This window comes from Tetranychus urticae, chromosome 1 (genome assembly GCF_039701765.1).
Source record: "Tetranychus urticae isolate SD_2017Ah chromosome 1, NJAU_TeUrti_SD_1.0, whole genome shotgun sequence".
Classification (NCBI taxonomy): Eukaryota; Metazoa; Arthropoda; class Arachnida; order Trombidiformes; family Tetranychidae; genus Tetranychus; species Tetranychus urticae.
This window is the reverse complement of record NC_142958.1, coordinates 11,879,061-11,906,515: the sequence shown is the minus strand read 5'-3', so window position 1 is coordinate 11,906,515 and position 27,455 is coordinate 11,879,061. Positions and strand designations below refer to the sequence as shown.

The 27,455-nt window shown below is 31.9% G+C and overlaps 1 protein-coding gene and 1 long non-coding RNA gene across 2 annotated transcripts; one reads left to right on the top strand and one right to left on the bottom strand.

Moving 5' to 3' along the window:
• The first annotated feature begins 117 nt into the window (after positions 1-117).
• Positions 118-2,846, top strand: LOC107361050 (uncharacterized). The gene is made up of 5 exons (XR_001568441.3): positions 118-211; positions 596-957; positions 1,055-2,211; positions 2,285-2,422; positions 2,558-2,846. It is a non-coding gene; the product is annotated as an uncharacterized LOC107361050 (long non-coding RNA).
• On the bottom strand, positions 771-25,922 carry Sema2a (Semaphorin 2a). Its single transcript, XM_015927759.3, has 7 exons — positions 25,412-25,922; positions 24,231-24,812; positions 22,429-22,550; positions 12,425-12,533; positions 11,123-11,801; positions 3,207-3,544; positions 771-1,270 (listed from the first exon to the last, which is right to left on the bottom strand). The coding sequence occupies exons 1-7, from the start codon at positions 25,575-25,577 to the stop codon at positions 1,104-1,106; spliced, it is 2,163 nt and encodes a 720-aa protein (XP_015783245.1). The 5' UTR covers positions 25,578-25,922; the 3' UTR covers positions 771-1,103.
• Positions 25,923-27,455: the final 1,533 nt, after the last annotated feature.

Sequence of the window (27,455 nt, the reverse complement as noted above, 5' to 3'; positions counted from 1 at the left end):
TCTAAGAAGTTGATAAAACATCCGCTAGGCTTTAACTTTACATTAAGACAAAAGATGGCCTTAGTGTCTCTAACATATGAACTTGAGGTTTCTTCTGTTAGTCCATTGAACTTGTGTTAATATTGGATGTTAATTGTTGCTTATGATTTTACCATCAATTATCCTGATTGTGAACAGTCAATTTTATTGATTAACCTGGCTGATCAATCCAGTAAGTACCATGAAATATTCCTATCAACCTCATAATTCCCTAATGACTTTAACCTTTGTTTATCCCTACTGTTCCCTGTCTTTGTTACCTTTCAATTTCAAGTTAACAATTGATTGCTTTTTATCATATTTTCTTGTGCTTCTCTTCGGCAAATCAATTCCAATCTAATCTTTAATGAACCTTTTTACTTTTGATTTCCTTCTCAATGTAATATTCATCTTTAATCGATCCTAATAATATATCATTGTTGTCTTTATTACCATTAAGTAATACTCCAAACCAATGATTATGACAAGCTTATTAACAGAAAACACGAAACACTGAATTCTCAATGGAATGAACAATTCTAAAACTAATTCTTTCTCAATTTTTCATCCCTTTTAGCCACCCATTATCATCATAATAATCATGGCCATCATCCTCATCATGGAGAGAGTATTCATCAAACTGTTTCAATCTATTCCAAAGCAACCAAAAGATGTAAATCATTATTGGCAAAATTTTTATCCATTACGCTAAACCAACCACCCAAAGGAAAGGATAATAATGACGACAACAATTATCTTACAACTTTTTATTTTAAATTTGTTTTGCATAGAAAAAAAGAGATTTTTTCTTTTTTCAAAATGTTCTGTACAATGATAAAAGTAGCGTTTCTTCACTACTTTAGTCAATCGATTGAGTTTCCAAAAAAAACAGTGATTTACAATTATTTACAGAGCTCATTTTAAATACATTATTACAAGGTTTTTCTTTTGTTTCCTATTCACATAAGTCATTGAAATTTTAAGGTGCAAATTTAAATTGACGATTTTCTTTTAATTTTGTTAATTTATTGCCTAGATGTTCATTGTTGGTTCATTGTTGGTTGCATCCATTGAAAGAGATCTCGCTACTGGAAATCCTGTCCATCACATTTATCTCGACAACTTTTAACTCTTTGAGCACATTTCTGTTTCGCTTGCCACGACTTCATGGTATTTTTGTACTTTTCAAATTCATGGCACCAATCAGAATAGATTTTGCGATATTCTGCTTCATTCATGGCTGTACAAGTTTCTGTTAAAGCGGAGAGACAAAAAAAGGAGAGAAACAAGAAAAATTCAATTAGTTAATCAAGTTACATGACAAACATGAGCTACTTCAACATTTGCTTTTGTCGACTTTTTTGTTTTTAAAACAAAACGTTGCTGATAATTATGTTTAATACATATTTTCATGTTAACCAAACATTTATCTTAAAAGTTATAATGAGATATAAGATTTAACGTATTTTGTTCAAGAGAAGCGCAAAGTTATTTCCTTTGGATAATCAAGTCAAGTGAAGATGAGAAGAAAATTTTCAACAGAAGCTTAATGAAAATGAAGAAGAAAAAGAAGAAAAAAAAGATGAATTTGATGAGGTTGTGAGAAGAGGAAACATGAGTTCTGAAAGAATCGGAAACAAGCTGGTTATACATAGTTAAAGACAAGGGAATGGGAAGGTTAATATTACATGGGAAGAATAAGGTTGACCTCGCTCTTGTTTAACTTGAGCTAAGCTACAGTCAATCATCATTTGTCAGGTCATAAATGGCATTCAATAAAAGTGTACAAAAAGATGAACAAGACTGGTGAAGATGAAAAGATGAAGATGCTGATTATGGATGGCAAAAAACACACACACTATTAGACAATGAAAGGGAGAAGCAGAAAAAAAGAGGAAAACAAGGAATGATGATGACAACGATGAAGATGATGAAGATAGAGATGAATATAAAAAATAGTTGAAAAGAAAGAGATTACGATGAGAGAGGAAAGATGATGTGAGAAAGGTTGAAGACAAGAAAAAGGATCATCACTTGGATAAAAAATGAAAGCCTGGTTGAGACATTTTGCAATCTCTTTTTTCCTTTGATTTTCCCTGTTCAGTGTTTTTTTTGCTATTCACAAGTATCTTGAAAACGATGATTATCATGGATGATAATGGTAAGAGCATGAGATGAAGTAAAGGTCTAAAGGTAATGTCCAGTAGAGACTGAACCATAAATCTCAATTTTTTGACAAAAAAGTTTACTTTTTTTTGTTATCCAGGTCAATATCATCATTATCAGAATGGTTTTCACACCATTGGAACAAATCAAGTAAGATAAAGATGAAGATATAAAGCATTGGTCAGGACAAGAGGAAAATGGGCATGAAAGTTGCACTGAATTTTAAGAGTGAAAAGAGGTAAGTGAAGGAAATAGCAAGGAAAAATGTTGAACAAATCGCTTCACTAGAATTGATTGAAAGACCTTATTTTTCAACATTTTTTTTTCTTCTTCTTCTTTACTTTTGCTGCTTTTGTTTTTCAACTAAATACAGATTCATTGGAGTTCATCTGATATAAAGCAATATCCAAAATTGGGAAAAAACTTTTTTGCTGGTCAACAAAGTGAAACAATGAAAGGGAAAAGATGAAGATGCAAGAGGAAAGGACAAACATGAAGATGAAAAACTCTTCATTTTCTCAAGACGTTTTTTGACTCTTTTTTGTTCATACTTTTGCCTTCTTCATTTTTTAAAGATGAAGTGGAAGAGAAAAGATGATAAAGATGAGAAGTTGTACATTATCTTGTTTAGAGTTTTATAAAACCTTTTTCTCTTCATCTTATTCATCTTCTTTTCCTTGTTTAAAAAACGTTTTCTTCTTTCAGTGGAAGATGAAAAAAACTCATTTCTTATTCAGTTTTTCACTTGATTCAATTCAATTTTGCCCTGTTTCCACTTTGCAATCATCTTTATCTTCATCTTCAGGTTGTTGTCATTGAAGGAAAACTTGATAATAAATATATTATGTGTACATCGAGGATCATGATGATGAATATGTTTTAACAAGTGAAAACAAAATTTTCATCAATTCCATAATCATGGTCCTTTCATCTTCAAGAAGATATGAAAAATATTTGCCTCCATGAAGATAAAGCAATTTAGTTGAAGTAAAATGTAAAGATGGACAAAATGGTTTACTTACTTGCATCAACGGTAATGTTATGCCGACTAAGTGTGTTTGAGCCTAATTTACACTCGTATCGACCCGATTCACGATCGGTGACTCCAAGGATAACAAGTCCATTATCATTGGTAACAATAAATTTATCTCGACGAGGGAAAACCTCGAATGGTGTTGACCTTTCATTCCTCGAATGAAACCATTTAATGGGTCCGGATTCACTGATTAACGGTTCAATGTCCTGATATCGACCAGTACAGGTGAGATGGACACTTTGACCCCAGAACACTTTTTGATCTTTAAAACCAACAGAAGCATCACAAACAGATGGAGTCGAGTTGGTTACATCTTGCATAAAACTGTACATCATTACCAATATTAGTCCATTATCATGATTGTTTCAGGTTTTTTTTATATCATTTGGTGCAAGAAGAGAAGAAGAAGAAATTTTTCATTCCATTTTTTTCCCATTAAAAGATGATGATGATAAGGATGATAATGGTGATGGAGATGATGTTCCAAGATAGTGAAGTAGCAGGAGACAGTAAAAGATGGTATCAACATAACATGATCAAGATGAAAGGTAAAACATGGTAAAGAGGTTAAAAGAAGAGAAACGGATGTTAATTAGAAAAAGTTAATTGTAATTGTAATTGAAAAAAACACCCAAAGAGGTGTAATAACCTGCAATGAGTGAATTAAATTAAAACTTGGAGTTACATGATTATTCCACTCTCTTTCACCGACTCTTTACACCCTGGAAACAGATAATTTTCAAGAGGAATTTTTCATTCTCTTTTTTTGTGTATTTTTGCAGCAAATTTTTGTTTCCCTTTTTGATTGTTCCTTTCGCTCTGTTTACCATGGAAAATGTTTCATGTTCATTTGCATTGAATGAAACAACAGACTCTCTCTCTCTGGGTGTTAATTTGATGAAGATTGAGATTGAGCAAGTTTGATGATGAACATGATTCTACAAGATTAATAGTAGTGATGATGCAAATAATGATAATAGTAATAAGAAAGAATAATAATGATGATGATAATGATGATAATTTTGATGATGATGAGGCGATGGCAATAATAGCATTAAATGTTAAATGAAAAGACGAACCGAAAATGGTTCCATGAATGTTCCTCTTTCAACTCCTCCTTTCCTCCCTTCGATTCTCATGATTCTCATCGTCATCATGTAATACTCACATCCAAATATCATTTATAAATTGATATGGAAATGCAATATTTTAAGGCGAGTAAAAACTCATTTATTAAACTGCAAGACCAATGGACACAATCATCCATCACTTGAGACATAATAACCAACAGTCGACATCATCACAACATTCAACTCTCCTCCTTTACTGACCCAATCTTTCATCATATTTTTCATCGCCATCTTCCTCTTCATCCTCCCCATCATCCTGTAAGAGTATAACATTAGCTTGGTTTCATATTAAAGAGTAAAAATTGTTGAACAGTTGAAAGAGTTGCATTCATTTCCGACTTTCATGTCCGTTTGGTTATTAGTACAATTGTAATATTAAACAGAGGATAAATGATGAGAAAAGATTGTTGATGATAAAGGCAGAGTTGATCAAAAACGGAAGATGAAGCAAAAGAGCAACTTTTAACTAAACCTTGAAAGTAACTCAAACATTTAGTTAATATTAAGAGAAAAAAATATTCTGATCAATGTTAAGAGTCTGGATGAAGGGAGGTGGAAAAGAGCGAGAAAAGTGTGAAATTTCAACATGAAAATGTTGTTCATTGTAAGCCAAGTGCGAAATGAAAAAAATGAGGAAAAAATGTTTGAAAGCAATCATGTAAAACTATTTTCGTATGGAAATGTGTGACTGATTTGCTTCTCCATTTCTTGTGGATAAGCTTTTCCAATGTTATATGACATACCAAGTGTTGACAGGTTTTTGAATGATTTGTCGACTCTTTCTTCATTCCCTACTCGACAAATGAAAATATGAAATATGAAAAAAAAGTAAAGTTTCCTAAAGTAATCAATATTTTTTGGTGAACAAGAAGAAAAAAAGTTGAACCTTAATATACAAAGTAATACAAAGTGTTTGATGGTAATAATGAAATGTGGGACAAACTTTGGGTTCACTTTGCAAAGTAGAAAATGTTTAAACGGAAATGCGTTTCAATTTTGTCATTTCTTGGGCAAACCAATTCTGATTTGGAAATGATAAAAAACAGAAGATTATGCCAATGAGAATGATTATGATGAAGGATGATCATGTTGATGGTGAGGCGGACTTTAAATGGACTCAGAGTTTTGTGTCAAAGTGTTTACCAGAAAAAGAAAGTCAACTTTTTTTCATGGTTACTGTTATTGTTGTAAAAAGCCATTTAAATCAACTGTTAGAGTGAACATGAAATTTGCATATCTACAGGGTAATGTTGAAAGAGCATTTGCTTGTGGAGTGTATTTTGGTGGAGATGATAATGAAGCTAACAGGAAAGATGATGATGAACCTTTTATTCATCTGTTCATCAAAACTCATCCTCTGATGGAGAAGAAGAAAGTTGATCAAAGTCACTGATAACTTGTTCCGCCAAGTGTCCTAAGAGTGTTTAGATTTAAACTACACCTTAAACCATAGTTACAAAGTACATGAGAATCATAAATAAAGGGAGGAAACTCATCTTCATCTTCATCATCATTATTCTCATTTGTATTGAGATGAGTCTTGATATATGCAAAGCAATTTGATTTATTCTTTCTTCTCTTCTTCTTCTTTCACTTTTTATCTTATTTCGATTGAAAATGATGATGAGGAGGAGGACGAAGTTGCTTATTGTCAAGTGTAAAGTGAATTTTACCTTAAAATGCAATTCAATTGAAAACTTTTGCCTCAGATCTCATCATCATTTCAATACGTCAATAATATCGTCCTGCATCATCATCATTATCATCATCATTTCTCCTTTTCTGCTCTTCTTCTTCTTCTTTTTTTCATGTTAATAAATTTTCCTCTTTACAATAGCATTTCAATAGCTATTCAATTTTAACAAGGACAAACAGGTTAAGCAATTTAATTTGAGTGGTTAGCAATTTAAAATTGACAGTACAATTTAAACATTATATATTGGTAAAGGCCAACAATCAAGTGAAACAAGATTCAATGAGTTGTTTATTGCTGGATCAATGTTGATGTTTAAAAAGGTAATGAAAATGGATTGGGAAAAGGGAACCAAATTGATTATTAATTTGTATAATCAAAACATTTCTCAACCAATTAATTAATCCAACTGACAACTTATTTATCTTTAACATCTCAAGTATTTTAAATGTTTAACTTATCATCATCATCACATAATTTAAAGTGAATTGATTAAGTCAAGGCAGCAAAGGTAAAAATGGGTTTACATTAATTTACAGTTGTGCCAATGAATGGTAATTAAAAACAATTGTAATTGAACCTTGAGGCTAAAGTTAATGAATGAAGATGGCGATCATGAGTAAAGATGGAAATGCAAAGGCATTTTCTGTTGAGCTAATTTTCCATTTCAACTTGTTTATTGTTGGTAATCAAGATGCTCATGGTGTGAGATTGCAATTGCAAAATTGCCATTTAATTTTTGATACTTTTGTTGACAAGTTGCACCGGGTTCAGTCATTGAATAGACACTCTTTTTCCGTTCACTTTATCCACAAGGAATTACAACCAATCAAGAGGATTGTCAGATTTAAAAGGTGATGAGAAATTCATTCTCATCTTTCGCCATCTTCATCTTTCTTCCGCAATTCACATTTAATTAACAAGAGATTTACTTGCTATTTTCAATCTTTAATTAACGCTAGTTGAGAGCAGTTTTTCAAGTTTCAAAGATGAAGAGGCAAGAAGAAGAGCAACACAAAAAAGAGATTGTCATTGATGTTATAAATGATGTTTTCCCTTTGAGTTAAGCTTGTATGACTTGACGTTATCAAGGAATGGTAAAAAAGTTGAGATTGTCTCTGACAATGAGGATGATCGGGATGATGTTGAGCTTCTCTTCATCTTTTTTCCTCTTTTTTTCACTCAAAATCGTGATTCTTCATCATCATTAATACTACTTTGGATTCTCTTTTTTTTTCATAAATCAGATGATATTCACTCAGCTATTATCACACACAGCAGCAGTAACATCAACCAAGCAACAAATGCATCAAACAACTTTAATCATGTTCATCATCAACAATAATAAGTTAACTAATAAGAAGAGAAGAAAATGAGATTTCTTCTTCTTCTTCTTCATATCAGTTGAGTTATGGTTCAAAATTTTAATTGATGCCTTCCATTCCCTGTTTTCATATGAATTATACTTTATCATCTCACCATTATTCAATTGATTAATGTTTCTTCAGCTTTTCTCTGTTAACTTGATTTGTGTCTCTCAAAGTCTCATCTTTTGATCCACAAAAAGCATTAGTATTAATTTAATTCCCTTTTCCTATTTTAATTCATTTCACTTTAATCATTTAATCCCTTTATCATCATCTCTCCTTCAAAACATATCATCTGTTTAAACTGGTATCCATTGCAGTTGACTGTCAACTGTTTAGGCCTTTGTTACCTGGACAATTGCATTTGAGTAAATAGTATTTTTATTTTGTGTCAATTTGATTGTCTGTGTGTTACCTATTCATGGGTAAAAACTCAAGCTATCAATTAACTGGTGAAAGGATGATGACAAGAATAAAGGAAAGATGATCAAAGTGTGTAACAATTAACCCATTTATACTCTGTTTTTGGTCAACCTAATTCTCCGCCCCAAATTTATCTCCAAATACAATTAAGGAGTAAAAGTAAAACCAATAGACAATTGATTTTCAGGGATAAATTGCAAGAGTTGAGGATGATAATGATGGAAGGATGATGGAAGGATGAAGGCAGATGATGAAGGGAGGGTTTAAAACGATAAACTCTTGCAAGCGTAACACAAATAATATAAATGGACTAACCATTAACACTATTTCAATACTCATGATTAGCCCTGTGGAGTTGGTTGATTGGTGAAGCTTATTCGCATTGATAGATAGAGAGAGAGAGGAGAAACTTTGAAATGAGAGAAATGATTATTTTTATTTTGCTTCATGTGTTATTGTTTTGTGTGTTCATGTTATTGATCAACGGTCTAATTGCGTTATTTTTATCCTCTATTGTAACAATCATATTAAAGGGTTGAATGGTTTGACCAACAGTTCAAGACTTTTAAGGTTAAATCGCAGCCACAAGTAATGGGCTAAATTAATTTCAACACACACAACCCAAAGGTGGAAACTATTTAATTGAAACGAGCTACATTTCAACCCAATTTTAAGGTTTGACAATTAACCCCTTGACTTGCATGATTTAACAGTTTAATCGCATTAATACAGATGTATATAATTGGAAATGTTAAGAGGGAAAAATGCTAATCCTAATCCTCTTCAATAGCAACTCAATAAATTGATGCACAACTAAATCAAGATTGGCTCAGCAAATTGATTTCATCCTAACATTTTCAACCTTTCAAAGCACATAGAGTTGACATAAAGGGTCAACTCATAAATGAATAAATTCTGAAATGGTAAATTCGATAGGAATTGTTGAAACCATCGACTTATTAGGTAAAAACTAAATTGATTTGCTTCCAAAGTTCATTTTGTTTGATATGAAGTAGAGTCAAGTTTGACTAAAAATTTACATCGATTGGCTCAGTTTACTTGCATCATTTTTGTGACAAAAAAGTTGCTAAAAATATCGCTTTCTTCAACGATTAAGGTTCATTTGATCTGAATAAAGTGACATTGAATGATAAACCCTAACATTGCCTCCAAAGGTGATTATATTAATGACTAAAGTTGACCTTTAGCCAATTAAACATTTCATCAAACTGTATATTAACCGGTCATTTGGGTTACTCTAACTTTAATCAACAAATGCAACTGAAAACTAATGTAAAGCCAAAGTTGCTCAGCAAACATAATTAAAATGAAAATATTTCCGTTTGAATAATAATTGCTTTTTTGCAGTTCAATCATTGTGATAACGGAAAGATAATTGTTTGTTACTATTTTAATCACTGACTTGTTTGAGGTTGTACCCATATTGACACACTTTTTTGTTTAATTGAATTCAATTTACATGGAAAGTTTGTAACGCCATTGTTACTGTTTCCCTAATGAGTTACACTGAAACTAAACACAATAGATCTAAACTTACTACAAAGTTAATCCAATAATGTTAATGTAAATGTGAAAAAGTATTACAAGAGGAAGACGAAAAAAACAAAGTTGATTGCTGTTAATGAAGCAAATTTGGGCGATGATGAGAAGTTATTAAGAAAAGTGAAAACGATTGAAGACCATGATGATAAAACGATGATAATTTTGCAATGACTAGAGACAAATGATGTTACTCAAAACTAATAACCAACTCATTTAGTGAAATCATTTTTTTCTTCCTCTTTTTCCCTGAATTCACAGAGAAACATGTTTGTCTTGCAGCAATCAACCTTTATCTAGTGTTGAATGAATATAAAGATAAATAGAAATGAAAAAATACATAAATGATATCAACATAAATGCGCAATTTTCTGCCATTTCTCACTCATCATCAACCATCATCAACAGTAATTTGCATGCAGAATTGAATTTAGATGGCAAGAGATACATTAAACATTACATTTTTTGTCTTTGTTAGTTTTAGGTGAACCGAAGACACTTTTTTTCTTGCTTCTCGCCTCATCATCTTTCCTTTCATCCTCATCTAATTTACTTGGATTATATTAACTTTAGTTTTCTCTCCTTTAATTCAGTTTCATTTGCCTTCTCATTTTATCCTTCATGTTTACACTTTCTTTATACTGGAAACATGATGATGATGAGCTGATGATGTTAAGCTATGCACGTTGATAAAGAAACCTTAATTAGCTGCTAACTATGAAACTTTTTTTTCTCCTCTTTACCGTCTCTTGGATAATGCGACTTTGTTGATGAAAATAAGCATCAGGATGAGGGTTGAGACTTGGACTTGACAAGGGACAAAAGAGTATTGAGTGCGTTGGGCGACCATCTAATTATGCTTTTATGCAAACCCATCACTACACTCATCACCTCATCTTTATCCTCTCATCGTCCTCATCATCTGGTAAATTAATGTTACTATTGAGGAGACAGAACATCCGTCATCTTTGTTTTTATTTTGCTAACGAATTTTTCTCCTCTTTGCATTTCTTCTTCTTCCTCTTTTAACCCCATTCCATGTCTTGAGTTTCACCCTAAACTTTAAACTCGACATCTCATCATCTTTCTATTTTCTCTCGCAAATGTCTTGCTCACCCTTGGATCAACATCTATTCCCTCATCTCCAGTTAATCCTACTACAAGAGATGAAGTAAAAATAAGGTTTTTCATTGTAATCCTAATTTTCAGGCTCAAGGTTGATCCTATTTCCTCTTCAATTCATCTTTTCACCAATTGATATCCTTTTCACTTGCTTTTTTTACTCATCCATGGAAAGCAATGTGAAAATTAAAGATGAACAAATGAATGAAAGAGAGATGTGAATACATCATTTAGCGAGAAGAAAAGAGTGACAAAAGAGGAAAGTTGGATGATGAGAGAAGCAAGAAAAGAGATGAAAATTTGGCGAGATTAAGCACGATGATAGGAATGATGAAAATGAGTATAAACATTTAGTCGGATAAAAACAAAAAGAAATGTTTTGTCTGTTAACTTGATGAGAGTTGCATTAAAGTGAACGTGAAAATGATTTGTTTACAAAAATCTCAATCTTCAAGTTGAATCCCATTGTAATAGAGAGCAATATTTTTGTTGAAATGTCAATTGGAATATAAATTTACTCTGTTTCCAAGTGATTCCCATTAACAATCATGTTAAGTATCATGGTAACTCCAAGTAATTTATGGTTCAAAAGTAAATGTTAACTTACCCAATCACATAAGGTTTACATTCATTGTGATCTTTATCCCAACCACAATAAGGATCTCTTATACAACCAAGACAATTGTCATGGCGCTGTTTACACATTGAAAGGTGAAATTGTTTAATATTAAAGTCGGATGAAACGTATAATGACTTGTATTTGGGAAATATTTCCATGGCTCTCACTGGATGTGGGCTGGTTGCTTCAAAAACATCAACCAAATTTGAATGGACTTCACCCATTCGATCAGTCCATTGGACCAGTTTGTAAACTTCACCAGTTGAGGTTCCAGCATAATAGATTAAATACTGGATTCCATCAACTTGAAGTTTATCCACAACGATACGGGTGAAAACCGTGTCTCTCTTGTAGAAGACGGGTTTACCATTATCATGGGTAACTGTTGAATCCATCAACGGATGACCGCGAATGAAATTGAGCACAGAATCAGGCAACGATTGGGTATCATCAACACAAACCCCTGGCCTGGGTTCGGGTACCTTGGAGGATAAAACGGGTAACCAGGCAGACATGGAATTTGATTGTTCCTTAAATTTACCATTGAAAACTTCTTGAATAGAGTCTAGTGTAAATGTACAAATGGCTGAGCCAATTAAACCATTTAAAGAGGTTGAAAAAACGGCATAAAATTTACTATTATCATCTGGATGCTTGTAAATATGTTCTGAATATCATTTCATGAAAAAGTCAACAATCCATTTAGAAATTTTCATTTTCGAAAATCATTTTGTAGTTTTGGTTTGTGTTTGTTTCCAAAGTAAAGGCAGCAACAAAAAATAATGTATCGGTTGGTTGAGTGGTCGATGAGAAGTGAAAATATCAAGGTGATGATGCGGTAACAAGATTGGTAACAAGAGGATCCATGTGAAGTGGGTATCAGCAAGAAAACAGGAGTTTACAGTTTACCATCATCCATTGGGACGTCAAGTAAATCCCGTTATAAATGTGAACAAAAAGGAATGAAAATGGGTGGAAGAAGAAAAAAATGATGAGAAACACAGGAATCATCAAGAATGTTCAATAAGATGAACAAGAGAAAAAAGGTGAAAAAGAATTGTGCGTGAAAAGTAACAAAAAATAGGGATGAAAAAGGTGATGAAGGCAAAGAGTTTAGTAAAGTTTATAAAAAAAAGTAAAGAAAAGATTCTTAATGTGAGATTTTTAGATGTGCTTAATGATGTATAGAGGAAGGACTGGAAAAGGCATTGTTATTAATGAAAGTTTCGCGAAATGGGAAACAAATAAAGAATGAGAAAAGAGTTGATATAAAATGTAATTAATACTTACGAATTTCATTGAAATAAAACGGAAACTCTCCTGGGATCGAACAGTTTAATCGAGCCTTCATGAAAGTGGCCCAATTTTTGTTTAAAATGCTTCGACCGCCATTGTCTTTCTGTAAATGTAAAGTAATGGTTGCAACAACAAAATTAATCAACAATTTTAGGCATTTTGTTCAAGTGCAATTTCAATTTTAATTTGCCACAAATTTACTGTACACTTCAAGTTGCAACGTTTAATATACTTTTAGCTTTTACCTTTTCTGTCATTCAATAGTTTACAATATTGATTGGTTGAATTACTTTTGCAATTACATTACCAACTCCACCCGATTTAAGGGGAAATAAAGTTTTCATTCAATATTTACATTTATATTTAGAGAAATGTATTTCACTTTCTCGGTGTTTCCAGTTTCAAGTGAAAATTTAATTGTGTTAGTGAGTGATGCAGATGATGAGGAGGAAAAGAAATGAATTGTAATATAATAATTGACAGGGAAGTGGAAGCAAAACATTGTAACATTGTGCAAACATTTGGCTTGATAACAATAATCAATATAATCAATGTAATAGCCTGAAGATGGCATAAAGTGAAAAAAACTAGCACAGAGGATGTATCAAGTTTGGTTCCCAGTGATGAAGTTATTTTGCAAGTTAATTAAATTAACGAGTTGAAAAGTTGAAGGATGAAAGGAAGAGCAAGGGAACAAGAAATGTAGACGAAAAGCGAAGCAGCAGAAGTGAGTGAAAAAAATGTGAGTAAACGGTGAGAAGAGTATGAAGAGAAAAAATGAAAATGATTAAATGAAATGAAAAAGATGATTATGATGAAAATGGTGAAGAAGAAGAAGAAGAAAAAAAGGAAGAAAATGGTTGTGTTTAATGTTGATAGGAAACAAACAAGAGGTAAGGTTGCGATGATGAACAACAACAATATCATCATTATCACCAACAATAACAGTCAACAGGACCAAGTAGTTGGTAAAGTAAGGAGAGGCTAAAGGAATGATTGTTGAGCCCGGAGAGCAAATCCTTTCATCCTTTATCGTTCATCCGAAACACAGTCTTGAGGCTATAATTGAAGATGATGATTGAGTGTAATTCCTCAAGATACAGATGATGTCTTTTTCATCATCACCATCATCATCTTTTACCTTCTCTTCTCTCACGTTTTTACATCTATTGCTCATTGTGAATGACTTATTTCTCTATCGCTCATCATCAAGACACAACACAAATGCACATCTTCATTTTCACCATTTTTCTTGTTCATCTTTTTTCTTCCATGTTCACCATTGCCAACCATTTTCATCTTTTCCCTTCTCCATCAGGTACCAAAGATTCCAATAGCCTAATATTAACTTGATGGATGAGGCTTTACCTTTAACTATGACCTGTATCAATATTAATTAACCAAAAATGTATCCATGACCAGTCACGTGATTAATGAAAAGGTGAACATAAATGATGTAAAAGCATCACAGATGGAAACCAGTTTTATGTATATAAATATATAATATTTCCTGGTCAACATTCCCTAAACATTGGTAATACATATTTTATACTCAAGTTCCTCTGGTCATTTCCTATTGCTGTTAGAAAAGGTACAAAGGTAACATAGATACATGGTAAATGACAGGAATGACACATCAATTAGATGTGAAGGAATAATGTTAATGATGGAATGGATTGTGGTGCAAAAATTGTTATTGATCAACATGAATTAATGATGACCAATAATAATAGTAATGATACAATTTGAAAATTGAAACATGAAACAAGAAAATAGTAAAGTGATGAAAATGAGGAAAAGAGAAACCATTAAGATCTATTTAGTTGAAATGCTGACGATCAACTGAAACAAGTGCTCAAAAGTATTGCTACTGTTGAACCTCATTTTGGTCCATCATGACTGTCTGTAGGTTGATGGGTGATGATGACAAATGATTACAGGTCAAGGGAGGGAAGAGGAAAAGTGGTGCAAAAAAAGAGACTGACCAATGGGAAACTCAAATGATTGTAAATGATGAAAACTTGTTATCTCTCTAAGGCCACTCAATTGATTGCGTGACTCTGAAAGTTGACCGGAACTTGGAAAATGTACAAAACGTTTATTTCCGTTCTCATCCAAAATACAATATTGTGTTAACTTTTTTCTTCTTCTTTTGCCTCTTCTTTTTTTTCTTCCTCATCATCTTTCAAGTTTTACTTTGCTCCAATAGTAAGCTTTAAATGTACATTTTTTTCTGGTTGCATTGCGAACAAGTACGAAGGAGAAAAAAAATTAATGACAATAACAGATTAATGGACTTTCAACGATTCTATAGCCAACATTAATGATGAATGAAAATAATGATGAAAAATGTATAATTTTTTCACTTTATCTTTAATGGTTTGAGATAAAGTTTGATATTGCATTAGTTTATCAGAGAATGGGAATAAAAAATGAATGGAAAATGATGTTGCCAAAAACACAAAACAAATTCATGTTAACAAATTATCATGAGTTTTCATGTGATGGAATCAAATGTCAAGGTTGATTAAGGTGAACATCAAGCAATTCAGTTTTAAAAAACTGTTTCCATTCATCATAATAACACAACAAAATTGCAATATTTTGCTGGTAAAACCATCAAAAGCTGATGTAAATTCAACAAATAAACTCGAAAATTGACTCGACTCAGTTCAAAGTTCATTACTTGGCTGCTTTGCATGGTTTTGACAAAAAAAAATGATAAACAGCTGCATTGATAACAGGAAAGTTACACTGAAATGTGAGATTAATTTAGTTCTATATAAAGTTTCCTCTACAATTGAGTCAACGCTTGTCCTAAGGAATCAAATCAAAGGTCAATCGAGTGACTTAGTTGAAAGTTCAATGTTTATCATTAGATTATTTTGCCATGGTTGGCTTGCTTTGCAAATTAACTTGGCAAAACTGAATTTGCTGTTCATTTGGAGGACAAAAAGTTGATTTGATTCTAATAAAGTTCATTTTGTTTGCTGTTGAGTCAAAGTTTATTTTTTTGTCAACTAAAAGTGAAGTTCAATTGGTTCACTTGAAATTCATCATCAGTTTATTTTGCATTATTATTGTGACAAGAAACTTGATGAAAATGTTACTTTGAAAACTAAATTTGATTTAGGAAATAAAGTTTCCTTTTTCACATCAAAAAAACTCAAAAATTGACATTTATAGCAATCCAGACTAATGGTCAATGAAATGGCACAGAAACTGATAGAGGCTTTTGACCAGCAAAGGTGGCAAGATTGATGAGTAAAACTTGTCATCTTGCAAAATTCAAAGCAGATATTTAGACACCAATAATCAACTAATTTTCAAATTGACTTCAATAAATTTACTCTTAACCAAATGTTGGCCAAACTGAGATGAATATTTGAGAGAGAAATGTTCATTTCTCAGCTTTCTTCACCAACCTCAAGCAATTCCAAAGTCCATCATCAAAGGCATAGTAAATCAAATGGCAAAATTGCAATTTTCATTTTCATTGATATTAAGCGCACTTTAATAAACTCTTTGAATCAATTTGCTTTGTCAACAAAACATTAAAAGTGTTCATTGTTGATGAAAGGTAATTAGCTCAATTTTCACAGTGAAAAACGACAATTAAATAACCATAACGATCAGCTCTTTGGAAAGACAAAAATGGATGAGAGTTGAGAAACTCAGATAAACCAGTTTTCCTGTAACCTTAACCAGGCAAAGAAACTGTATCAAGAGTTAACATAAATAGATGAACAACCGGTTACTTTGGTTACCCTTGTAACCAGCAACCAACCGACCCTCTAATTGAGTGATTCAGCTCACTGTTTTTAACCAACATTCAACCTTTATCATTATTATCATTAGTATATTATAATGTAGCAAAAATAATGATAATGATGAACCAAAGCAGCAGCAACAAAAACCGTAGAGACAGGCTTAAAGCAAGATACAAAATTAAATGGCTTGTTTCTAGTTTATATCACAGGTAAAAACCTGGTTTTTGTTAATACTTTTGACTTATCAAAATGGCGTCCATTACCTTGTTATTAACATTATTTAATTGAAAGGGAAGAAATTTTTTTATGCAAATGTTGGTATATTGTTGATGGTCGGCTTAATGATGCAAACAGTTTCAAGTGATTCAGGTTTTGGGTTTTGTGTGTTCACAGACAATCAAAAGTGTTTCAAGTTGATTGAAAAATGTTGAATTTCAAGGAAAAGAGGTTTACACAGATAATTATGATCAAATTTACAAATGGAAAGAATGATATTCAAAGGGAAATAGACTGATTAAGTTCAACGAGAAAGGTGATGAAAAATTGATGCAAAAAAGCCGTTAACCTTTCACACTAATCAAGATGATAATGATTGCTTTGTGTTGAACATGAAAATGAAGAAACAATTGCAATTTGAATAAATGTTGCATTGAATAACAACTCAATTTGCATTGAAAATGAAAGAAGCTCGAGAAACAAAAAACTGGTAAAAATTGTTAAACATTTTGTTTTTCTCAACACAGATATTGAACGATATTATTTATGCCTTTGATTTATGTTAAATCTTTCTGGTGTTTCCTGAGAATCAACAAAAACAATGGAAAAACTATGATAACCAGTTTATCAGGGAAGGTAAAAGTTGAATCAATAAACATTGCTGATGTACACTTGAGATTGAACAGACTCACATCAAATTGAGACTTAAAAACAATTGCTGTGAACATGATCCATTGACTATACATTGATATGCATTGATCTAAACATGATATGGATAAAGTTATGAAACAAGTTGAAATGGCAAGAAACAAAAAATGAGATTGCAAACGATGTATCCAGCAGCGACAGATCTGAGGAAATAAGGCAAGTTAACCAGTAAAAAGTATCATTGTGAATAGCTCTACAGGGTATTTCAAGATTATTGATTCAAAATGAGCAAAGAGTAGCAAGAAGAGTGGAAACAAGGATAAAGTTGAAAAGAAATCAAAATTTCTTTTGCTTGCTCATCATATTTTTTTGATGGTTTCACCAACATATTTTGTTGCATCTTTTATCAAATTTTTACTTCTTTGACCAGAAAAGGACCAAAATAAACAAAATTGATCAAAGTTTTCATCAAAACTTCAAAAGTTGATGATAAATTGATCACTAAATGAATACACCAAATGCAATTGCAAACCGTTTTGTAATGTTTCTCAAGAAACTCATGATACGAAATCGTTTGAATCTCGACAAATTCAACCTTCAATATGTTCGTTAATCATGGAATACATTTAATTTCGAGAAACTCAACATTATCTTCCAAAGTTACATTCAGTTGCAGAATCTATTCAATTGCAAAGTTCATTGAAAGATGGATAAAGTTGAGCTTGATTGAAGTAAATTTTGACCTTTTCTAGTTTCACAGTCAAACAGTTTAACTGAATCTATTTCCCCAAATTAGATGTAAATTGAATGTTGAGCAAAAACACAGTTGAATCATTTAAATAGTTTTCAATTGTTCTTTTATTGAAATCCATTTTTTGATTATCTTTTTTGCCTTTGCAATAAAACTAATGTTTGATAATGGTACAATAATGTTGGCTATATCAGTCATCATTTTGTTAAACTTGAATCTTTTCCTTTTTCAATTTCTTTTCTTCTCATCATCTTCATCTTATTTTATTGTCTCACTCTCGGCATTATCATTATTTTTCCTTTCAATAAATCACAACAAGCATGTTAAGTTATGAAGAAAAAAAAAGATGATGCTTATGATGATAATGATGAGGCAGATGATAATGTTCAGAATATGAATCAAAAGAAGATGAAAATGAAAAGAAAAGGGCGAAAAAATCTCTGTATAAATCAGTTGCTTATCTACTATGCAAGCTTTGTACGCGTTCAAAATTCCTTCAAATCATTTTCACCTCATTAAATGTTCCTCTTTTCATCCTTCTCACATCTTGCCTCTTCCTTCATCTTTCCACCCAAATCATCAAAACTCTAACCAGAATAAATATCGTCTCAGAGTCTATGTGCGATTATCGTCTTTTTTTATCATCTTTAATGTCTAAAAGCACCACTTTCATCACTCTCAACACGCTTTCATTTGTTAACAAATCAACAAATAAAAGGCTGAAAAATATGTTGCACATTTTCACAGTTTAGTCAACCATCAGTCCGAATAAGCTGAACATTTTTTCAGGCTCATTTTTTTCTCTCCACGCAAACTCATCATTTCACAAGCTTCATCAACATTCACATCCTCCTGCTCATCATTATCATCATATTCTTTGTGTCACAAAATTCCTAGTCACAGTCATTTGAATAGCTGAAAAGTGTTACTTGACCCAACAACCTAGAGCCGGAAATAATCACATGAGTTAAACACAACAAGAGGACAACACAGAGATGAAAAAATAACACAAGAAAAGTTTCTTTTCTCAAATTTAATCTTTCCTACTTTTACCTCCTCTTTCCCATCATCATCATCTTTCCTTACATTTTGCTCCTTTTCACATTCATTTACACAGTATCAACACCATTGATACTGAATGATGATAAACACATGATTTAGGAGACATAAAAGTCTGATATTAGTGAGTTACTAGAATGGGAATGTTGCACAAAATTGTACAATAATGTAACTTGTCAAATGTATCTAAGATGTTGCTTCTTATTTTCAGGGAAAAGACGAAGAGCAAGAAGAAGATGATGATGATGGTTGTTAGGAAAGTAAAAGAAGGTGGTTAAAGATGCTGTTGCAAAGGGAATTGATGATGATTATGAAGGGAAAAGGGTGGTGATTTGATGCCATGATAACTGCGTTTATATGAAAAGAAAACAAAATCTTTGCCCATTTCAATTCATAAAAGATGATATTATAACCAAGAAAAAGTAGAAATGAAAGAAACAAGAAGACATTTTTACTTCTTTTTTCTTCTGCTCTTCTTCTTTTCTCTTCTTCTTTGGATCAAGTTGATGATTATATTGAGGACTATCGAACATTCACTTAATAATGTCCAATAAGGTCCATTGAGTTTTTATTTTCATTCACTATCCAAAAAGAAAAGCAAGAAAACTGGAAAAAAGAATCTCAATCTGAAAGTTTTTACGCTTGATTCCTTATTCAACAACGACATCTTGCTATCTTTCTTGCTCATCATCATCATCTTTTCACTGCTATTCTTGGCCCTTTAAATGTGTAACCAAATCAAATTATGTTACCTTGAGATGGAAAGAAAAAGGTAGAAAATGTTTTAACCATTTAAGATGTTCAACAGAGTCAGGCTGGTGAAAAATTGAATGTTGAAGGAGGTTTGTTTGGCTCTTTGTTTGAGTGAGAAGATGAAAAGGACATGAAAAGAGAGAGAGAGAAAGAAAGACTTCCAGCAGAGAGAGGAATGAAGAAGATAGAAATCAGAGTGAAGATGAAAATGAAGAGAAAAGAGCAAGAATAACAAGTATTGTAAGATGAAATTCATGAAACCTCACGATGAACCAAGATGACCAGAGATAAATGAGAAGCCTTTTTAGTGGCTGTTGGGCTGAAGAGTAAAAAAAAGAGTAAAAATGTAAACTCACTTCAATCAATCTTGACTGATGCAAGGTATAAAGATGAAGAAACAAGATGAAATAAGATGAGAAAAGGTAAGAAGATGAGAGCAACAAAATAAGAGGTAACCATTTTTTCTTTCAACTTTTGGCCACCATCATCAACCAAAAAAGAACACCAAAAAAAGATGAAATTTTGTTGCAAAAAAAAGAGATATTATTCGTAAAATGTATTATATGATGAAAAAAAAGTATCATCATCATCTTGTGAAAAGAGCTGTTATTTCTTGTGTAAGATAATAGAAACAGGGAAACATCAAATACCAATATTATTTTTGGAGCAACATCAAGGCAAGTGGTTAAAGGTATGAGAAAAGCAATTGGAAAGAGTAAAGATGAAAGTGAGAAACTGAATCACCATCTTGCTCATTGTTGCCAGTGAGAATGGATTATAGGGAGAAAAGGCAAAGTCAACTTTTATCCATTTTCATTGATTCAATATCCTGTCAGTTTTACATGGGCAAGCTTCACTATAAATAATATATTATACAGTGAAAGGTTTTTTTTGCTTTGCTTCTTTCCTTGTGAACTCACAAAATTGAGTTTCACGTTTAAAAGGGTTTTTAGAGTTGAAGGGGAGAAAAGGAAGGTTGATTAAGTTTCAGATTCAGATTAATACATGATTGATACGAATGGTGAGAATAATCGAGTTTTCCATTTTACTCTTTGCTTTTTGTTTAACCCAAAATATTGTTTAACCTGACAATGACAAAATTATGGCAAGTTGGGTGAGAAAGGGTGAAATGTATTGTTTTCCCTTTACTTTGATTCAACATTAAAATTGCATTTACTGTGAAGTCTTTTTTTCTTGTTGCCATTTTTTGTTCATTTGTTTGTTTCTTTATTCAATGTTCATTAAGAATTGATGATTAGGTGGAAAGTTTTATATGGGAAGAGAGGAAAAGAGTTTCCAGAGAGCCAAATTGATGTTATCAGAATTGAAATATCAGATTGGAAAAGTTGATTTTGTCATTTGATGATGGAAACTAATTAACTTTGCAAATCAAGTGGTGCAAGTGCATTCAAATGTATTCATTAACCTTTACTTTGACAAGTGGCAAGACAATAACAATCAAAATTTCTCATTGTGCTCAGAATATCGTTTCAAATATTGAACAGGTTTCAGATAAAGTTGAAGAGTCAAACAGTTAATGTTTAACCCAATCATTAATCAGATTATTAGAGTCAATCATTTGGTTATTTAAATGAGATGAAAGGGGACAAAAGAAGGGTTTACATATTGAACTTTGAGGTAACAAACATTTAACATTTTTCAGGTGCAAGAGTAAAAATTAAAGGAAAAGTTATGTTGAATAAATAATGCATTTGAAAAGGCAAAATGAAGATGAGAATTGAAAGTGAAACTGTGTAATACAGCAAAAGCTTTTTAAAGGTTGAACAATCTGCAGGGAATAAACATGACGATGAGTCTGAAAAGGATGAAAAGGTTTGTAATCATCAGAGTGAAAGGGCTAAACAGTTGAAACACTATTTGGTAATCAGAATTGGGGAAAGAAAAAGAAACAAGAAAATGATGAACATGGAGAGAGAGAGAGAGGATGAAGATGAGAGAGGAATACGTTTTTTGTTGTCTTTCCTTTTTCTCTCTCAACAACAGACGCAAGTATTCACAACATAATCACTTGAGATGAACACACAAAGAGTATTCAGTGAATTGCGAATCTCACACAAATTGTGACAAAAATTTGATATTGAAACTCCTTTTTACCAATTCTCATCTTTTCTCCCACTTTTTTCCTCCTTCATCATCTTGTGTCTTATATCATGTATACACACACACTGATGATGACATTTTCATCTATAATTGCACTTACTAGAGCAAATATTTAAACTACTATTTGCATCTCTTGTCAACAAGAGATTATGGGAAAAAAAAGATTCTAACGTTTTTCTCTGTAGACAGAGGAAGAAGAAAAAATTATATCTCACTATGAAAAGTGTCACCTTCATTATCGGCATCATCATTATCCACATCATCCCCATCATCATCCTAAAAGTGCGCTTCAATAGACTCAACTGTTGTTAGGATAGAAGAGGAAATCCTGAGCAAGAAAACACAAAATCACTTTAACTTGAACCTGACTCTCTGGTAATCATAGCAATGGGTAATGATAACCCATAAGAGATGAGGAGAATCATCTTGTTTGTCAACTTTCATATTGAAATCACATATCAAAACTAACAAGCAACAAAAAAAGAGTAACAATATTAGTGGAAAACTTTGAAATGGCATGAAATGATAAAAGTAGAGTTGCACTGACAACTGATTGTTAAAATGTTAAACCTTTTTAAACAAAAGTCTATGACATAATATTAGATGTAAAAATGGTTTTGTGCATGTTGCAGCTTCAAGTGTACAGTAATGATTAAATGTTGAGCGAAATAAGGACTTACCTTGCAAACACGGGCAACTCGAGAGTAAATATTTTTACCACAATTGATGTACTCGACGGCGCTTTCCCGAAAAAAGAAGTACACATTATCACCAATATCAAAGGAACCAACAAAATTAGGCTCTGCAAGGGAGGAGAACAATAATAATGGCAATAGTAATAATGGTAATAGTAATAACCATGATAAGAAAATAAGTCTAGTTAATAACATTCTAACTCAATAAAAAAGGAACCAAACCCTTGCCCTTTCTTTTCTTTCTTTTTCTTCTTCTTCTTCCATTCTCACTGTTTCTCTTCATCTTTGCCATCTTCATCTTCCTTCTTCTTCTTCCTCCTTTACTCAATGGATCTAATTTTGTCAAGATTGCCATTAGAGTCTAACTCAACTCTCCTCTCACTTTATCGTTATTTTATTGTTAATAAGTTTACCACTAAAATAATCGACCTGATGGTTGTATGGACTTGCGTGAGTGAATTGGATAGATGATGCTAACTGTTGAAATGATTGTTCATTGGAAGAAGATAAGGAAGGATGATGAGGATGAGTTTGGTGAAGAGGAAAAATAAAGATACAAAGAGAAACAGATAATGAGGGATTGAACAAGTTAAAAGTAGACAAAGATGCAAAAGATTTCAACTATTGATTACATCAAATATTTAGACTATTGACCAGGCGTGGACCTTTGGTCAACTCAAAGATCATACATTTTTTCGTTCACTTTTATCATCTGCAATTTAATTGCTTTCTTTGGTTTTACTTTTTCCAAATGGTTCTCATTGGGACGAGAATAGATGCACAAACTCACCTAAACCAGCATTTCTCAAAAGTTCAAGATATTTTTGCTTCTCAATCAAATTTCAAGATTCTATTCAGAATATATCATTAATTATTGCATACATAATTACATGAAGATTTAAAGTAAAGATGAATCTCATGTGAATCATAAAAATCTTATTTCATTCATATTTACATGTTCATAAAATGCTGCTTATACAATGAAATTTGCTTGAGGCATTTCTTTTCAGCTACGAAACTAAGTTGTTTGAACGAATCTGAATTTGGTAAATCAAATAAGAATAATGTAAATCTATGATTTCATGATAAACATTGAGATCTTTAAATATAAATATGAAAGTTATAATTAAGAAGAGAAATTTAGAAAAATTGAATCGACTATGAGTTTCGATTTTTTGGTTTCGAATGAATTTTAATGGAAAAAATGTTCATCTTATAATCGTTGATTCATCCAAATTGAATAAAGTTATAAATGGATTGAAACTTTAAAAACTATTTTCTTCTTTGATTCAAGTTCTTGCTAACAATGTAATTGTTTGCTGTTTAATCACAATTTTATTTGAATCTCATCTTTTGCATACAATGATGTTAATCCAAAATTAAATCAACTTAAGATGATAATAAGATTTAACTAATTTCCAGATTCTATTTAATCATTTTTCAATTCTAATCTGCAAGTCAAACATGAGATTTTCATTGCGATTTAATCCGATTCATGAGCTAAGCATCTAAGCAATCAACATGTTTAATCAAATGTCATCAAGGGTAAAATTTGATTGAGTAAAGTTAATCAACATTCACAGGAATCTTTTGTTCAATTATAAAAAAAGAGAGCTCATTTTGATTGATTTCTTGTTATTTTGTCAGAATAAATTTACTTTTGGTGAAAATACGGTAAACTGAATGTTGAATGTTGATACTGATGTTGAGGAGTTCAGTGAAGCAATTATTGAGATGAATGTTAATAGGCTAATGGTAATAAACAAGATGAAATATTGAATACTTACTGTCAAGCCATTTAGAATCATACTTTATGGTTCGCTTAAAAGGATGAACTGACTGTCGAGTTGTTAAATTGAACAGTTCAGTGCGAAAAATGACTGAATCAGCTTTGGTAAAGTCGGCAACAGTGCCACTGTAAAGTCCAGGCAAATTACCTGGGTTACCATTTTCAACCCAAACTGCAGTAACATTATCTTCCGGATCAAAAGGACATTTAGCAATGCCACTTCCAATTCCAGGGAAAGTTTCTTGTGAATGTGAACGAGATAGATTTGAATTGATTACCCAGTCTTTGGGATAATGGGCATTGGTACCACAAACATATAAACGGTTTCCATCACCGATGGGTTGAATCACTCTGATGTGGTTTCGACAATCATAATGCTCTGATTTACCTTTTGATACACAATTGGAGACACTAGTTGGTTCTAAAGACACTGAATCAATTTCACAGTTGGTCCTGTTCACGTTGACCAAATCGAGTCGAAATATTTTATCCATTGCTCCAACATAAAGGACATCTCGACGAGGATCGAGATGAAAAGTTCTATAGTAAAGTTTACCACAGCTGAACTCACGAACGTGCTCTGAACAAGGTTAACAATTTTTGTTTTTGGTTCACATTGTTGTTGTTTTTTGGAGGCAAAAATTGTTTTTTGTTGATAAACATTTTTGTTTGTTTGTGATGTTAAGGGAGGTAAAAACATGGCACAAAAGATGGGAAGAGAAAAGAGAAGAGAAAAAATAAATTGAATGCATTTTTCAAGATGAAGTTTAAGTTGATGGTTTGAAATTGAACAGAGGTTAAAGGGAAAGGCAAAAGACCGGGATGGCCATTTTGTGTCTTTCATAATGGATTTTCAGTGAAAAGGCAACAATATTAACAAATCATCATTTGATAAAGAAAAACATTGACATTAGACAACATTGCTAATCATTTGATTTTTCATGTGAAAAGCTGGAAACTTGAATGAAGTGGAGAGAGGAAAAGATTATTGAAGATACTCTAAAGAGATAGAGAAAGATGAAAAGATAAAAAAGGATCGATAAAGAACAGAGAAAAAAGTACAATAAAATGTTGACCATGGAACTGATAAACTGCTATAAAAAAAGAGAGAAACCAGTGGAAAAACTGAAAAGGCTGAATTTTCAAGTGAACCTTAAGACACACTAAATTGTAACAAACCTCTATGATGACGGATCCCATGATGTTGTCTATATCCATTGGTAAAATAACAATTAATAACACATAACACTAGAAAATTAATCCACATGGTATGATAAAGATTCCTAAGATTATGGATCGGAACAAGTTGAACTTGAACATGACAAGAGATTTTGAAGGTGCACATACTTCATGTTTTCACTTGAATCATACTTTTAAACAACAAGTTGAAGAGTGAAGAGCAAGAAAAAGAGACGAAGAAGAATAAAGAATGAGAATCAAATTGAAAGAAACAGTGACAATGAAGATAATGAAGACAAAAGGCAAGTAAACAAGGTAAGTAAAAAGTATGTAAGAAATATGTGAAAGGTAAGGTAAGGTAAGAAGGAGAATAAGTTAAAGAAGGAAAATAATGAAACAGTGAACGCAAAGGAAAGGCAAGAGAGAAGAGAAAGACTGAGAAAGAAGGAAAAGATGAAAAAGACTGAGAAAGTAGCATTCACAGAGTAACAACAGAGATGTGAACACAACAGAAATCAAAATGGCAACTAACAAAATTTCCTAGCGCCAACTACAAACAAAGGTGGCGCTAGTTTCGAAAAGAGCGCCATCTAACGAGTAAAAGAGTAAAAGGTTCTATCAAAGGCAAAATGAAAGAGAAGATGAAATTGAAGATGATGAGGAAGATGAGGATGATGAAGGAGAGGAAAAATTTGAAGGATTATATTGGATGAAGAATGAGAAAAAAGTGAGAAAAAGATGATGATAAGGATGACGAGGATGAGGAGGATGAGGAGGATGAGGAAGATGAAGATGATTGGAGGAAAGAGGCTAAACCAGTTTTTGTGGGCTTAAGATCAAGGTAAGGGCAGTTTGAACGTTTTTGCATTCAATTGACTTTAGTTTATTTTGATCTTGTTTATCACAATTTGTTGTTAATGTTTTCAAATTATATTTGCTTTCATACGTTTTTTAACAGCATTTTGTTTACTGTCTTTAATGTTGATTCAAGTTGACCAAAAAGCATTACTAGAAACCAGATTAACTCTGTTGATTAACAGTATTAATTAATTTTATCCAACTAAACTTGTATGTCCATATTAATCAATATTAATTGATTAAACATTAATGAAATGGTTTAATTGAATTAAAAGTTGCACTTGACTTTTGGCTAACCCAATCTTGAAATGGATGAAAAATGTTCAACTAAAAGTAAAAAGCTGTTGTAATTGTCGTATTATTATTGCTTTCATTGAATATTTTAAAATTGTAATCATAATAATGTAATAATAATTGATATAAATGATGTTTACATTTAACTTTTTGCCATTTGATTGTTGCATTTGAAACAATAAATGTAAAGCCAATTAATTTTAATTTGCATTTAATGCTTTTGATTGCAATGGAAAGAAATGAGAATCCATTTTTTATTCAATTACAGAAGAGATCAAAATTTGGACAAATTTAATTCATATCGATTAAGATAATTGATTAAATCGATCAGTTTCCTCATGTCATCATTTCCATCAAAATTTATTGTTAAAGTTAATGCATTCAATATTTCAGTTGAAACTCTTCATAGCTTTAAATATTTTATCGAAGTTGCCGTGGAATCTCGAAGTACTCCGATCTGCTTAACTTATGAATCGAATGATTGTATGTTCATATTCATAAATGTATTCATGAATCCAGATGAATTCATCAAAACATATATGAGAATAATTTCTCTATAATATTGTGTTGAAGAAAACATTTCATGCAAAAAAGTCTAAATTATAGTCTTAGAGTCATGTTAATTATTGTCGCTTATAAAATGGAATCAATATCCACCTTTATAATTCCCTGCCTTAAAATCATTAATAACTTTCATAAAACATTAATCATTAAAAGTTGAAAAGTTGTTTTAGCTCAATCAATAAGCTAATTGACTATCAAGAAGAAAGGTCGAGTTCGAATCCAGGTTGAAGCCTCTTAAAGGTTAAGATTTACAAGTTATAACTTGTGGTTGCGTTTGGTCTTGAGCTTGAGTCTGATCAACGCCAACACTATCATCAATGTGACAGAG

Bases quoted from the DNA above. Each gene is read 5' to 3' on its own strand.
- Sema2a (XM_015927759.3), bottom strand. From the start codon at position 25,577: ATGTGCACCTTCAAAATCTCTTGTCATGTTCAAGTTCAACTTGTTCCG. The intron at 3,545-11,122 runs GTAAGTTAACAT...AATGATGTACAG, and splicing joins TGTAAACCTTATGTGATTGG to TTTTATGCAAGATGTAACCA. The intron at 1,271-3,206 runs GTAAGTAAACCA...CCGCTTTAACAG, and splicing joins TAACATTACCGTTGATGCAA to AAACTTGTACAGCCATGAAT.